The following is a 17,623-nucleotide window of genomic DNA, read 5'->3' as shown; positions in this document are numbered from 1 at the left end:
ATAATATTAATAATAATAATGAAAGTAATAATGACAATATAACAGCTATATTTTAACTTGCATTATATTTATTTAATTATGTACTATATATACTTATGTTTTAAATACAAACTCTATATATATATTAATTATATATATATTGGAGCAAATAAACCTAAAGTATAATATTATACATTTAATACATTGTTTAACATTGACATATCATGTTCGAAATCACTTATGTTCAACATACCCTAAATATTTAAAATAACAAGTTTTAGTTATTTTAAGTTATCTTAAATCCCATAATAGTTTATTAATATATTTAATTTATTGTTTCTAATTATTTACATATATAATTATCTATACATATATTTTCGTTTACAATTAGAGGTTCGTGAATCGTCGAAAATAATCAAAGGTTAAATGAATACATGAACATAGTTTTAAAATTATTGAGACTCAACATTACCGACTTTGCTTATCGTATCGAAATCATATTAAGATTTGGTTTAAATTTGGTAGGAAATTTTCGGGTCGTCACACCAATTAGCCATCATCAATTCTAGATGAATTGGGGATGGGTTCGTGGTCAACTTAATCAATGGAGGAAAGAAGAAGGCGATCCTTTCCACCAACCAAATTTACCTCTTAGCGAATAACCTGGTGAAAGGACCCGTTCATATACATTATAAACGATTCACAATAGTTGATTACATCGCGAGGTATTTGACCTCTATATGATACATTTTACAAACATTGCATTCGTTTCTAAAAGATAAACTTTCTTTACAACGAAAGTTGACGGCATGCATACCATATCATAATACATCCAACTATAATTGACTTAATAATAATCTTGATGAATTTCAACGACTCGAATGCAATGTCTTTCAAAATATGCCATGAATGACTCCAAGTAATATCTCTAAAATGAGCAAATGCACAGCGGAAGATTTCTTTAACACCTGAGAATAAACATGCTTTAAAGTGTTAACCAAAAGGTTGGTGAGTTCATTAGTTTATCATAATCATTCATTTCCATTATTTTAATAGACCACAAGAATTTCATTTCCAGTTCTCATAAATATACGTCCCATGCATAGAGACAAAAATCATTCATATGGTGAACACCTGGTAACCTACATTAACAAGATGCATATAAGAATATCCCCTATCATTCCAGGAAATCCTTCGGACATGATAAAAATGAATTCGAAGTACTAAAGCATCCGGTACTTTGGATGGGGTTCGTTAGGCCCAATAGATCTATCTTTAGGATTCGCGTCAATTAGTAGATCGGTTTACTAATTCTTAGGCTACCAAGCAAATGGGGCATATTCGGCTTCGATCATTCACCCATATAATGTAGTTTCAATTACTTGTGTCTATTTCGTAAAACATTTATAAAAATTGCGCATGTATTCTCAGCTAAAAAATATAAAGGGTAAAAAGGCAAATGAAACTCACCATACTGTATTTCGTAGTAAAAATACATATAACGTCATTGAACAAGTGCAGGGTTGGCCTCGGATTCATGAACCTAAATTAATTATATATAATAATATGTTGATCAATATTTGTCTAACAAATTAGGTCAAGTCATAGTGTATCACAACCCTAATGCTCAAGACTAATATGCAAAGGTCACAAAAATCAATTTGACTCAAAATGATTTCCAAAATTTATACATGATTATAATATAACTTGAATATCGTCGTTTATATATTTAATATTTTTAAAAGTCATTTGTTAATAAAATTTATATTTAAAATTTGTATATGATAAAAATATACTTTTATATATCTTAAGTAAATAAATTTATAAAGTTCATTTAATATCATAGAAATATAATAATAGGTATTATTTGTGTAATTATATTACGTGTAATAAAATATCTTTGTATTACATTTTTATTTGATAAAATAATATCGATAATAACAATAATAATTATAAGTTGTATTATTTTGTAATAATAGTTATTATTATTCTGCTAATAAAATATCTATATTTATATTTACTAAAAATGATATTAAAATGATAATTCTTATTAATAATAGTACTAAGCTGATAATAATAATAATGATATTTATAATAACAATGATATTTCTATTAAAATGATAATTTTAGTAAAAAAGATAGTTTTAATATTAATAATTCTTTTAATAATAAAAAAAATGATAAAAATAAATAGAACGATAATTTTATCTAATTCAATATCTTACAATATTTTAATTTCATCATGATACTCATACTCATTATTTCCTAATCAATTTGTAAAATATCTTTTAGTCGTCTTTTATATCACATTCATAATAATGATAATAATATTAGTCATAATAGTTAGATGATACTAATATCAATTTTTAATGATATTAATACTAATAATAATAATTATTATAATAACATTAATGATAATACTAATAATTATTTTAATGATGATAATAATAAAAATATTAATATTAATCATAATGATAATATTAATAATGAGAATAATATTAATAATAATAATAACAATAAAAATTCTTTTTCTAATTATACTTATATTAAAAATGATAATATTATTAATCATAATAATAATAATAATTAATAGATAAAAAATAGTAACGACGATAATAACGACGATAGTAATAATAATCATTTTAACAATAATACTAAAATTCAGTTGACTATAATTTCTAATCTGTTCATCGAAATCATTCGAGTTCTAAATGAAAAGTTCTTAATTTTTCGTTAGCTTTCCAGTGACATGCATATCTTATACCTTATCTCAACCGCATACGTAACTAATTCAGGATTCAACATATCCTATCTAATGGCAATATCAAAAGTACAAGCATGCATAATCCTATATTCTCGAGCACTAGTCAGGAATACACTAATAATATATAAAAGTTAAGGTATGAGTGCTCACGTATCAATATTGAGATTCAATATTGCAGGAAAGGTACGTAGACGCAACGGAGATGATAAACACTAGTTTGACTCACGAGCAATACTCCCGAACCATACCCATAACCTCCATAGCTATAACCCATAATTTCCTTAGCTCTATCCTGTTTGAAAAACAATTTCGAAATCACTCGGACAGCACTCCGTCGTAATATTTTATGTATACTAATAATATCTTGAAATAATACAGAGTAAATATGTATGTAAATCGATTGAGAGAGTTTAGAGAAAAATATTTTTAAGTTTCTATGAAATAATGAAACCTATTGAATTCTATTTATAATAAACTTTTGAATTATTAAAGTGAATTATTAAAGTATGAATTATTAAAGTGAATTATTAAAGTATGAATTATTAAAGTGAATTATTAAAGTATGAATTATTAAATTGAATTATTAAAGTATGAATTATTAAAGTGAATTATTAAAGTATGAATTATTAAAGTGAATTATTAAAGTTAAAGTAAAGTAAAAATAAAGTAAAGGTAAAGTTTAAGTATAGTAAAAGTAGAAAACTATGTACGTATAATACGCGTATAAATATATATAATATTAATTTAAATTGTTATATATATTTAATAAAATAAAATATAAATATCGTTATCTTTTATCATACTGGTTAAGTAATGAATTGTCAAAAGTGGTTCTAGATATTTATAAAAGTTATATACGTTTTAATAATAAAGTTATTTTTAAACTGAAAACGTTTTTGTACGTTTGAAACTAAATCAAATAAATATGATAATTTTGTTTTCCAAAACTAAATATATTTAAGAATCATTTTGTTTAAATGTTAAAATAATGGAAATCGTTATATCATAAAACGTTTTAGAAAAGTAGAATCATATATATTCATAATAGGTTTCAAGTTTTTTTAAATTACAGTCTGTTGGTGAAGTATGCGATAAAGTCCAAAGGTTAAATAAACGTATGAAATCATTTTAATGAAAAATGTCGAGTTACTTAACTTGTCGATATCCAACATCTAAGTTATTTACACTCCATGTTCTTACTTATAAATCACTTTACCATTTTCCGAATGTTGTCAAAAAGAATAGATTTCTTAAATCACAGTGGGCCTCATAACATGGACCCGTAATCATATCACAATGTATCTGATAAATCAATCATTTGATATTATCTTCTAACTCCATCGATAAACATATTGAAACAAATACATTCATGTAAAGTATTATACGTTTAAGACTTTATTAATATTCTCAAGTTATAATATATATATATATATATATATATATATATATATATATATATATATATATATATATATATATATATATATACATACATATTTATTTATATATAACGGTTCATGAATTGTCGGAATTTGGTCGAGGTTATAATGAATGTATGAACACAATTTAAAATTCTTGAGATTTAACTAAACAAACTTTGCTTATCGTGTCGGAATAATATAAAGATAAAGTTTAAATTTGGTTGGAAATTTCCGGGTTGTCACACCTGAAGCACTTACCGACAAACCAGTCCGAAACACCATTTTCACCCTCATTTCCAGGATATCTCGCAACGATTATATGATATCTAAAATTCTAAATTTTATTCACCTCCTCGTTCCAACCGCCAATCACCCAGAGTAATAGAAGAAGTCAACGAGCTCCGCGCTCAAGTAACAACTTTGGAGAATATTGTGCACAACTTACAAAACACCAGCAGCATCATCGGCATCAACACCAGTACCACCAACAACCCAAGTCTCAACAACATATGCCTCAACATCACATTCTATAACTCGAGCATAATATTCGTTCTACATATCGTTCTACATCGATTATCTTCGTTCTACATCTTGTTCTACATCAATTTTTTTTCCGTCCTACATCTTGTTCTACATCGATTATTTTCGTTCTACATATCGTTCTACATCATTATCTCTGTTCTTCATGGCGATTATGTAATCTCTAATGTTTTAGAGATTACGTATTCTAGTTTTAATGGTAAATCAAATGAGTTAAATATTATATTGACTCATTAAATCCATAATTACATCCGAAGAAAATATATATGTAGATACATTTTCATAAAGATTGTAATTAAAAGTTCTTTTGTACAAACTGTTAATGGTGAAAATATTTTAACGGGTAGGTAATACCCGAGGAATATTTAGATTTCAGATTAATAAGTTACATTGTACACTCTTCAGTTCTGATTCAGCGGTCATTAACAATACTGCCTAAATCCACACATATACGTATCCGTTCGCCAAAGAACAACTATTTTTATTCAAATTCAATTTCATATTCGGATTTTGACCGATCAGAATCCAAGTCAAGATTTGACAAGTGGCATAATGAAGAAAATAATGGACAAAATAAAAATTGATTAGTAACCAATTAATTAACTATGTAAAACTTTAAACCTATATTAACCTTGGACAATTAAAAAAAATATTAAAAGAGTAGAAAATATTAATTATAACACATATTGATTTAAAATATCGTTAATAAGTTACAACTACTACAGTTAAATATTTCCTCAAGTTTGCCACTTGATTTCATCTTAAACAATCATATATATATATATATATATATATATATATATATATATATATATATATATATATATATATATATATATATATATATATATATATATATATATATATATATATATATATATATATATATCCTGAAGATTACAATCTGCGTTCAAACCCTTCAGAATTCTTGAAAACACCTTGGATTGATAACCAATGATTCAGATATGAGAATACTGATGAAGCAGTATAAACGGCTGAATGTCTTAGAAGACAGAAGTTCGATAATAAAAGAATGGTACGTTAGAAAAGCTCGGAAAATGATCGAACCTTCTTTTCTCATTAGGAATATCTTCAGTATTTCCTTGATATCTTTATATCTTCCCTAGTTGCTAGTATCCTCAACATTCTGTAGATATCCTTATATCATTCATATTCGTAAATTATCTTCGCCTTCATTCAATCCTTAGTATATCATATCGGAAACTGCTTTGACTTCTAAATTCTAGTGAAACCCTAGAAGTTTTAAATCCTTGGATATTCTTGAGTAATATTGGAATGAAAGCATGAGTTAATGTAATATAATGACACTTGATCAACATGATTATATTACAGTAAGTCATGCGGATGTTCTAATGGAACGTGATGATGGTAATGCTTGATCAAACTTACCATCACCACGAACCGTGTTACTTGACTTATATTCATCATGAACCATGTTACGTGATTCGAATTCATCATGAAACCAAACTCGACCCAAGAAGGGCATTCATAAATCTATCTGCGTATCAATCTCGAAGAAATCGGTAATCTTATCATTTTCTTCTTCGATGAAACATTCTTAGACGATTCAAATCTTTCCTATTAAGAATCTAAGTTTAAATCTGGCACTAAAACATTTTCAATTTCAATTCCAACTGTCACCACTCAAATTTCGGGACGAAATTTCTTTAACGGGTAGGTACTGTGACGACCCGAAAAATTTCGACTAATTTTAAACCAAACTCTCGATACGATTTAATATTTTTGACACGATAAGAAAAGTCTGTTAGGTTGACTCTCGAAATTTTTGAACTGTTTTCTTGCATTCATTTAACTTCGACCATTTTCGACGATTCACGAACTGTTGTGTGTAAATAAATGTGTATATATGTAAGTGTATATATATATATATATATATATATATATATATATATATATATATATATGATGTCTATATAATTAATATTATATATATATATTGTAATATATATAAAATGTATGAATATTAAATATAATTAGTAAATGTTACATAATTAATAAATTGTAATATTAACATATGTAATTACAAATATAGTTATTACTTTCATTATTGTTATCAATATTAATATTAATATTAAAATCAGTATATATTTTTTATATATATTATTATTTTCAATATATAACATATTGATATGAAGTTGATATATAAACTGTTATAGTATTATTATTACTAATATTTTTATTATCATTAATAATATTAGTATTATTATAATTAATATTATATTATTAATATTAATAATATTATTTTTATAAATTCTATAGTTATTATTATCATATTCATTAATAATAATATTATTATGATTACTAGTATATTAATATAAATTTTTAAGTGTATTATTATTACAGTTATATTTATTAATTAATAAGATTAATCATAATATGTAAATACAAATATATACATATAGATATATAAATACAGATATATATACAGATATGTAAAATCAGATATATATATATATATATATATATATATATATATATATATATATATATATATATATATATATACAGATACAACATACAAATCAGTATTTTTGTGTTAATATTATAATTATTAAATTTAGATTGAATACGAATTAAAACACAGAATCAAATCTGTTTCACGTTCCTTTCATCTTTATCCAATTTTTGTTTCATGTCTTTGAAAGAGTTAAACAACCAAATCGATCGTACCATTCTGTTAGAAATCACAATCGACTTTTACAAAAATTTTTCATCTTCTGCTCATGATTTGTACTATATCTGATTCGTATCGATCTCCATTCGCAAATACAAAACAAGAATTTTGTTACATATCGTTATCAAACAATCAAATTTTATTCAACTTGTATATATATATTTTTTTATGTGTACCCGATTGATTCTTTTGTCGACCCAATCAAAGCTACAAGACAATTTGTAATCGAATCTTGTGTTGTATATATCGTACGAATCTGTTACACATCACTTTCTACATTCTATTTTTCTTCTTGAGTGATTCTTCTGGTCGATTGCTTCCAAGCTATATAACAAAATCTGTTAGAAATAAATATCTAATAAGCATACGAATCTGTTGCAAGTCTCATTCTACTTTTATTTTTCTTGTTTTCTTCTTCCTGGCTCGAATACTTCTGTCGACAACGATCACCACCTTTCTCCTTATATATAGATATTCATACACGTTACATTACAGGGAGGGAGAGAGAGAGAGAGATATATATATATATATATATATATATATATATATATATATATATATATATATATATATATATATATCATCACGGACTACTACAACTTCATCCATCACTACCATCTTCTTCACCACATTCACCACTAAAACACTTTCGAAAACTATTTCATGTTTCTGTTTACAAACCAACCGTAACCCAGATCACCTTGATTAATAACCACAGTAATTCGCGTATGTTTTCTTGTTTCCTGTCATATAACCCACCATGAACACCCTTGCTACAACCACCTTTTGTAGCCACCACCACATCGAACCCAAACAACCACAATCACATGCTCGATATATTTTTCTTCTTCCTGTTTCGATTCAACAAGAAACCCATCAGTTGCTACGGTTCACTGTAAACACCGTCTTGAAACCGTTGTGTTCCATCACCATTAAAACATCAAACCATCTTACCCTACATAACCACACCCTTGTTTTATTATAACTCACCACCACCTTTTAGTACTTTAATTCTTCCTGCTGCTGCACGCTGGCATTTTTTTTTTATTTGCTACTCAACAATCTGCTGATTTGATATATGTAGTGACCCGAACTTTTCCATGTTTATATACATTAAATGAAATTGATATTTACATGATTAAATGTTTCCAACATGTTAAGCAATCAAACTTGTTAAGACTTGATTATTTGAAATGAGCTTTATATAGACAATTGACCACCCAAGTTGACCGGCTATTCACGAACGTTAAAACTTGTAAAAACTATATGATGATATATATGGATATGTATATAGCTAACATAATATTATGAAAAGTAAGTATTTCACTAGGTATATTAACAATGAGTTATATACATAAAATGAGACTATTGACTTATGAAACTCGAAACGATATATATAACGATTATCGTTATAGCAACGTCTTACTAAATACATATGTATCATATTAAGATATTGTTATACTATATTGAACATGATAAAATGATAATTATATATATCATTAAGTGTGTTAACAATGAACTACATATGTAAAAACAAGATTACTAAATTAAGAATTTTGAAACGAGACATACATGTAACGATTATCGTTGTAACGACATTTTAATGTATATATATCGTATTAAGATATATTCATTGTTGGTAATTTGTGTCACCAATATGATTTAAGTGTAACGGGATTAATTTGTTAACCAAAATAACCTTGATAAATATCGAACAAGTATGGGAAAGTGTGGAGTGCACACTTGTTTGAACTTATCTTGATTATTACGGGGGTTCGGGGGCAGCGCCCCCGATAGCAGGGTCCAAGGGGTGGCAACCCCTGGCGGGGTCCAAGGGGCAGAGCCCCTGGCTGGGGTCGAGCTGCCAGGTCAGCTTGGAATCGTGTTAAAAATGTGTTAAAATTTGATTTAAAGCTTTCAACAACACTAAATGAGATCGTTAACTTAAAGCTTTCAAAAACAACACTTACATGTAACGACTAACGATGACTTAACGACTCAGTTAAAACGAATATACATGTAGTGTATTAAGATGTATTAGTACACTTTTGAAAGACTTCAAGACACATATCAAGGTACTTCTACTTAACAAAAATGCTTACAATTACGTTCTCATTCATTTTCATCAACAATTCTACTCGTATGCACCCGTATTCATACTCATATAATACACAGCTTCTAGGTGTACTTACTATTGATACATACACTCAATAATCTGATCTTAGCAGCCCTAAATTACTCATCATCCATTATAGAAATGTGTAGGGATTAACCTTTGTCATTTACCATGAATGGTTAAGCTAAATAACAAAACTAGAAAAGCCTTTGTTGACTAACTAAAAACAAACGTGGGATTAGCTTGGATATATACATCCATTTCATGCTAGATTACTACATCATATTACTCTCTAAACACACACACTTCCACCTCTTCTAACTCTCATCATATTCAGCAAGTTTTGTACTCATAATCAAAGCTTAGATCACCATAAAAAGAATCATTCAAGAACACATCAAGAACACTTCAAGAAACCTTTCAAGATTTCAAGATTACTTTCAATCTTTCTAATCCATTCAAAGTAATCATCTAAGATCAAGAAACCTTTGTTATTTGCAGTAGGTTAACTTTCTAAATCAAGGTAATACTCATATTCAAACTTTGATTCAATTTCTATAACTATAAACTATCTTAATTCGAGTAAAAATCTTACTTGAACTTGTTTTCGTGTCATGATTCTACTTCAAGAACTTTCAAGCCATCCAAGATCCTTTGAAGCTAGATCATTTCTTGTCACTTTTAGTAGGTTTACCTACTAAATTTGAGGTAGTACTGATGTTCATAACATCATTCGATTCATATATATATAACTATCTTATTCGAAGATCTAAACTTGTAATCACTAGAACATAGTTTAGTTAATTCTAAACTTGTTCGCAAACAAAGTTAATCTTTCTAACTTGACTTTTAAAATCAACTAAACACATGTTCTATATCTATATGATATACTAACTTAATGATTTAAAACTTGGAAACACGAAGAACACCGTAAAACCGGACATACGCCGTCGTAGTGAAACCGGGGGCTGTTTTGGGTTAGATAATTAAAAACTATGATAAACTTTGATTTAAAAGTTGTTCTTCTGGGGAAATAATTTTTCTTATGAACATGAAACTATATCCAAAAATTATGGTTAAACTCAAAGTGGAAGTATGTTTTTCAAAATGGTCATCAAGACGTCGTTCTTTCGACTGAAATGACTACTTTACAAAATTGACTTGTAACCTGTATTTCTGACTATAAACTTATACTTTTTCTGTTTAGTTTCATAAATTTCAGTTCATTATGAAACCATAGCAACTTGAATCACTCAAAACGGATTTAAAATGAAGAAGTTATGGGTAAAACAAAATTGGATATTTTTGCTTGTTGTAGCTACGTGAAATCTGTAACAAATCTATTCTAACCATAACTTAACTAACTTATATTGTATTATACATATACTCTAACATATTATGTAACCTTGATAGACCATAGACACGTATACAATATTTTGACATATCATATCGACGTCATCTATATATATTATTTGGAACAACCATAGACACTCTATATACTGTAATGCTAGAGTTCGCTATACAGGGTTGAGGTTGAATCCAAAAATATATATACTTTGAGTTGTGATCTAGCCTGAGACTTGTATACACTGGGTCATGGATTGATTCGAGATAATATATATTGATTTATTTCTGTACTATTAACTGTGGACAATTAGTTGTAGATTACTAACAATGGACTGCTAACTTAACAAACTTAAATCATTAAAATGTAATAAAAATGTTGTGAATATATTTCGATCATATTTTGATATATATGTATATATTTATAGGTTCGTGAATCGACCAGTGGCCAAGTATTATTTTTCGACGAAGAGATAATCTGTGAAAGTGAGTTATAGTCCCATTTTTGCTATAGAATATTTTTGGGATGAGAATACATGCAGTTTTATAAATGTTTTACAAAATAGACACAACTACTTGAAACTACATTCTATGGTTGGATTATTAAACCGAATATCACCCTTTTTAGTCTGGTAATCTAAGAATTAGGGAACAGAAACCCTAATTGACGCGAATCCTAAAGATAGATCTATTGGGCCTTGCAAACCCCATCCGAGTTACGAATGCTTTAGTACTTCGATTTTATCATGTTCGATGAGAGTCCCGGAATGATGGGGATATTCTAGATGCATTTTTGTTAATGTCGGTTACCGGGTGTTCTCCATATGAATGATTTTTAATTCGCGGGTTACGCGTATTATTTTGTACACGGGTTACGTGTGCGGTTATAATTGAAATCTTGTGGCCTATTATTATTATGATTTAAGATAAAGATTAAACCTATAACTCACCAACATTTTTGGTGACGTTTAAAGCATGTTTATTCTCAGGTGATTATTAAGAGCTTCCGCTGTTGCATGCTAAATAAAGACAGGATTGGAGTCTGCATGCTTATATAATATTGTTTAAAAACTGAATTCGAAGACTTATATTGTTGTGTAATATTATTGTAAACCATTATGTAATGGTCGTGTAAAAACGCTATATTTTAGATTATCATTATTTGATAATTTTCATAATATTTTAAACCTTTATCGACAAAATAAAGGTTATGATTTGTTTTAAAAATCGAATGCAGTCTTTGAAAAACATCTCATATAGAGGTCAAAACCTCGCAACAAAATCAATTAATATGAAACGTTTATAATCATTATGAACGAGACATTTCAATATATTTTCAATTGATGAGAAATTTAAACAAAATGAAGGGGACAGGATAGGCTCACGTTTATAAACGTCAAAATGGGGATAAAGTATATAATTAGTGCGTTATCAATTACTAGTGGAACAAAAACAACTTTACTTGATGGCCGACAAATTTTTTTTTTGCTGTTTGATTATTTCATCTTCGTGATGGGACAAAGGAAAACCCACTAAGTTTCTAATCAATTAAGTGCCGCATATTCTTTTCTATTTGTTCTTGCCGAGTTCTGGAGAGAACAAGACCGTCCACGAATCTTTTTAATTGGGTTTATGAAATTCCTAAATGGACTGAAGTATTATTGGTGCTCTTGTCTAGCTAGTTTGGTGTTGGTACTTGACCACACCTTCGGTTTTTTACTTTCTATTCGGTATTGTTAACAGGTTGTTCAATTGGGCCAGTTTAGGTGGGTTAGTACTTGTTGTTAGGCCGGATTAATATTAGATATCATAGGTGATGAATAGAGCTTATTAAGGTTTTCATCAAGTTTCCATCATCCATTCCATTCTACATCAAGGATTTGAAGATTGAATCAAGATCTAAAACTTGTTCTTCATCTTCTTCATCTAGTCACTTTTGTAATTTCATAAGTTTGATACAATTTACTCTTATTTATTGCTTAATCATGTTTAGATTAACTTTAATATCTTGTATTGATTTAGTTCTAGCCATGATTGGCTAGAATTTATTATGCCCACTTGTTTATGAAACTTGAATGCTATGGGTTGTTCATATTGATGATTATTGATTGTATTTAGATGAATTTGTAGTTGATGATTGTGATTTGTCATTAGAATTAGTCACAAGATCCTTTGTTATGATTGTTTTGGACTTGACTTTGATTATATAGGTTGTGTAGCATTCAAAGGGATTTGATTAGTGAATCAACTTATACTTCAACAAGTAGGTGATCTAGACAATCAAATTAGGACTTTCAAGGGATTGGGGTTCTAGTTTGGGTTGGTAATCTATTGGTCCTTAGTCAACATAGTGAAGTTGGTTTTATTAAGGGATTTTGATCACCAAGAGGTTTTAGGGGACTTTAACCTAGGCTAAGTACTTGTGATAATTTCATGATTCAATTAAGATCAATTGGTATAAGCTTATGGGAATTTGCAAGTATTAATTTGATCACAATAACATCTAGTAGGGATACTAGTCCAAAGTTTGAACACAATAAGACCTTAAGTGAACAAGGAACAAGTCAAATGCTTCAAGTGGATTAAACGAGTGTACATGCTTTTAATATTGATATTTACTCAATCACTTTAGTTCTTAGTTTAAATTGAATTAGTTATCTTAATATCTTAACCTCAAAACCCCCCAATCAACACAACTTAGGATGATTATGAGTTTACATAGATTCAACTAGCAACTGCCGCTCTCTTGGGACGAACTTTAAATGGAACACTTACTAATTACAACTACCAAGTCATAGTTTCTCGTTACTTTGTTTCATAGTCGAGTCAAAGTTTAATTCAATTGAAAATTTAAAGAGAGTAGAAGTATGTGCATGAAACGAAGCCCATCAGCGGCTCTCCGACGAATCATTCGTTGTGTTCAAGGCACTATTGATCTCGGATTACATTTGTATAGCTCATCCACCACCTCATTAGTTGCATATTCAGACGCCGATTGGGCTGGTTGCCCATCGACCCGACGATCCACTTCTGGTTACTGTGTATTTTTGAGTAATAATCTTCTCTCATGGTCCTCCAAGCGGCAACATACTCCATCACGTTCCAGTGTCGAGGCTGAGTATCGAGGCGTTGCCAATCGTGGCTGAAACATGTTGGATTCGTAATCTTCTTTGTGAACTCCATTGTCCGCTATCCTCGGGTACCCTCGTTTACTGCGACAATGTCAGCATAGTCTACATGTCCGGTAACCCTGTCCAGCACCAGCGCACCAAGCATATAGAGATAGACATTCACTTCGTTCGAGACCTTGTACTTAAAGGTCATGTTCGCGTTCTACATGTTCTATCTCGTTACCAGTTTGCTGATATCTTCACCAAAGGTCTACAGACTGCACTTTTCGACGAGTTTCAATCCAGTTTAAGCGTTCGCGCCACTCCCGCTCCAACTGTGGGGGGTGTTAGATGGACCCGACTTAGTTAGGCTGCAGGTATCATTATCCGCTATTGACCCGTGTTCTATAAGAGCCCATTTACTCATATTTAGCCCATTAGGTTTTGTAGGTGTTGCACTAATGCCTATTTATGTATCTAGATCACATAGCATTTATCGTTCAATAACAATAACACGTACTGAGCTGTATACCGATTAACAAGGATACCATAGAACAAACCTGCAATGATTATCACAACACCAAAATAAACTATCACAACACAACACCACTTGCTTTAACAAATCAAATTATTATTGTTAATTAGATTTGTAAGATTCTACTCAGAAAATCCATGAAGTATTAACAAATTAATTTTAATTAATTAATAATAATATTATACAAAATTAAATAAATAGTTCTTTCTTTACATTATTTATTTTATGTTTTTGTCTATATCTTCTTGGTCCTCTTTGTCTTCATCTACTTTAGAAATTGCTTCCCTCTTGGAATTTTCTTGTTGAATAATCAACGACTCTAATTTATCTTCAGCTTCTTCTACCTGAGCCACCATTCCGGCCAACATATATTTATATTAATTAATAATAATTAACTGCAAAAATATATATGTAATTATAGATTTAAAAAGAGAGAAAGAGGTTTAAGCTAACCTTAATGATGAAATCATCTGCAACATGAGCAGTTTTGGCAACTCCTTCGACTAATTCATCGGCACGTTCCAATGCTTTCTTGAGTTTGCTATCATTCGGAAGATCATCGGTTATGCTATCGATCACTTTATCAACTTTTTCCGCAACCTTTCCTATGGATTTCACTACCTCTTCAGTTGTCTCAATGTTTTTTTCGACTTTAGCTGCATAATTAATTGTTAGATCGACTCAAAGTTTATTAAGTACCTGATATATTCTAGGGTCATTTGAAATTCAAAATGTAGCATTCAATGTTACCAAATTATATTATGTTTGACAGATTAGCATATTTCTTATACCAGTGTTGAGTCTGAGAATATGTTTATGCTATATACGGAGTATGGAGTATACTTTTGGGTAAACATTCTATGCTGATAAAGTTAATATGGTATTTGTAATTATGTTTAAGTGTTTTGTGAGAAAATAAAATTTGAACTATCCAGACTTTCATTGTGTATGTGTTTTATAAACTTTTAATTTGTTGTTATATGTTGGTACTCTAATGACATTTGATACGATTATTACTAAGACTACAATAAATTTATTATCTGTGTTAAAATATGTGTAAACAAATGATAAATCTACTGTAGTGACATACGGAATACATAAGTTAGGGTACCATAAATTAGATATAAATAAATAAATAATAACAATATATTAATGTTTATCATATCACACAAGTTAGAATTACAAATACTATACATATATTTTTCAAAAAAAGGCTCCAAATAAAAGTTGTAAAGTTATGTCTCCACTAGAAATTTTCAAACTCCAATCACTAGGAACTAATTAATTCGATATACACATTTAGATGCATGCTAGTTTGATACATTCTCGTTAATTTATTAACCATTGTATTACTCAATTCATGTCTGTTTCACAAAAGTTGACTGATAAAAATTTTTAATAAAGATATTAGCATTGGTACGATATTTCTATTTGTTTTTCTTATCTTTCACTTGGCCTGTGATAGTCTACCACGATATGACACAAAATTATATAATATATATAATAAATATATAAATTTTGGTATTTAATATTATTGACATGCATTAGACAAATATTGATCAAAATATATACTAACAATAACTACTTTAACATATTATTTCCTTACTTTTAAGTAGAAGCAATGACCCCCATTTATGAGTGAAAAAAGGCAAAATGAATGTTAATGCTATTCCCACAATCCAATTTCTCCTGTAAAAAATTATAAATGAATCACAAGAAGAAGTTAGCCAATTAAACCTATTATTATAATATATATTACTAATTACTAATTACCACTTAATTACTTAATAGTATATAATATGTTTACGAAAAAAGGTTATATACTTACAAGGAACCAGAACCAGAAGGGGATCCAGATGGAATAGGAGGTTCAGGTGGCGGATTAACGCTGCTTTGTCTTACAAACGTCGTCGTTTGCAGATTCCAGCTTTTAGCATGAAATTTCCATAAAAAATTCTTCATTGAAATATGTGTTTTCGATATAGGATTGAAGAGGAGAACTTGTCCATTTGGTTTCAGATATAACGAAGGATCAGCTACGATGAATCTAGTGATCGTTGAAGACATGTCTAGCTAGTCTTGTTTTCGCTTTTTGTAGATTAGAAGGCTTTGAATATAATGTGTTTATTCGTGTGCTTAATTTAAGGATTGGATTATGGAAAGTTGTTAATGGAGTTGTTGAAGTTAATAGTTACGTAAGTGTGAGTTTGTTATGTTTTTTATATGCAAAATGAAGTGTTAGCTGGCTTTAATAGAAGAAGACTTTTCGTTATGTGTAAGATCAAAGTCAAACATTTGGAAACTTCATGTTAGGCGGATGATTAGCCTTGGTGCAAAAGTTTACTCCATAATTATAATAATTATTCTTTAAATTTGACACTAATAAAACCTTCTTAAAGTCATCAACTAGGGCTGTAAATTTCAAATTGTAATCCTTAATGCAAAAACATCAAGGTAACCATGCATGTCTAAAAGTTTCGACATTGTTACATATATCAAATACTTTAACCTTCGACTAATCGTGTTTGTTGATGCTTCAAAGTTTAGAAGTCCACTAAAATTCGTCAACATTGCTTACAAAAAGTGTCTATTATTTTTTTAATGAACGAGTTGCTTAATAAATATAAACTCGAAATAGATAAATATATGCAAGGACTAGGTAATCCTTGTACCTATAAGAAAAACAAAACAAAATATTACAATTAGAATTAGAATATATCTAATATTATATCGGTAATTGAATAATCCTAACGGACCCAGGTATACAATTGGACTTGGCGAACTATATTTCTATATCTATATTCTATATATTAATACAAAACACACACAAAATAAGATATGTTTTTAACTATTCTAAAGTAAAAAAGAAGGAAAGAAAGGCGAACAATTGATAACACAAAGTAGACTGGTTTAGGAAGAAGCTACTGATTGGGCCCTAAAACCCAAAACTACACAATGGGCTAATTATAATTTCTTAAGTTTAAGTCGGCTGATTTACTACCATGTATTACCATTTCTTTACAATGACCAAGGTTGTCAAACTCGCGACTTGAGGAGAACTCAGCAGGAGGTTTTTGAGGAGTTCTCGACGACTCGGG

The 17,623-nt window shown here is 28.9% G+C and overlaps 1 protein-coding gene across 1 annotated transcript; it reads right to left on the bottom strand.

Moving 5' to 3' along the window:
• Window positions 1-14,731: 14,731 nt before the first annotated feature.
• LOC139870208 (uncharacterized) lies at window positions 14,732-16,703 on the bottom strand. Its single transcript, XM_071858045.1, has 4 exons — window positions 16,354-16,703; window positions 16,132-16,214; window positions 14,979-15,181; window positions 14,732-14,869 (listed from the first exon to the last, which is right to left on the bottom strand). The coding sequence occupies exons 1-4, from the start codon at window positions 16,590-16,592 to the stop codon at window positions 14,744-14,746; spliced, it is 651 nt and encodes a 216-aa protein (XP_071714146.1). The 5' UTR covers window positions 16,593-16,703; the 3' UTR covers window positions 14,732-14,743.
• Window positions 16,704-17,623: the final 920 nt, after the last annotated feature.

This window comes from Rutidosis leptorrhynchoides, chromosome 10 (assembly GCF_046630445.1).
Source record: "Rutidosis leptorrhynchoides isolate AG116_Rl617_1_P2 chromosome 10, CSIRO_AGI_Rlap_v1, whole genome shotgun sequence".
Classification (NCBI taxonomy): Eukaryota; Viridiplantae; Streptophyta; class Magnoliopsida; order Asterales; family Asteraceae; genus Rutidosis; species Rutidosis leptorrhynchoides.
Note: the sequence above shows the minus strand (reverse complement) of the source record. Positions and strands in the feature narration are given on the sequence as shown.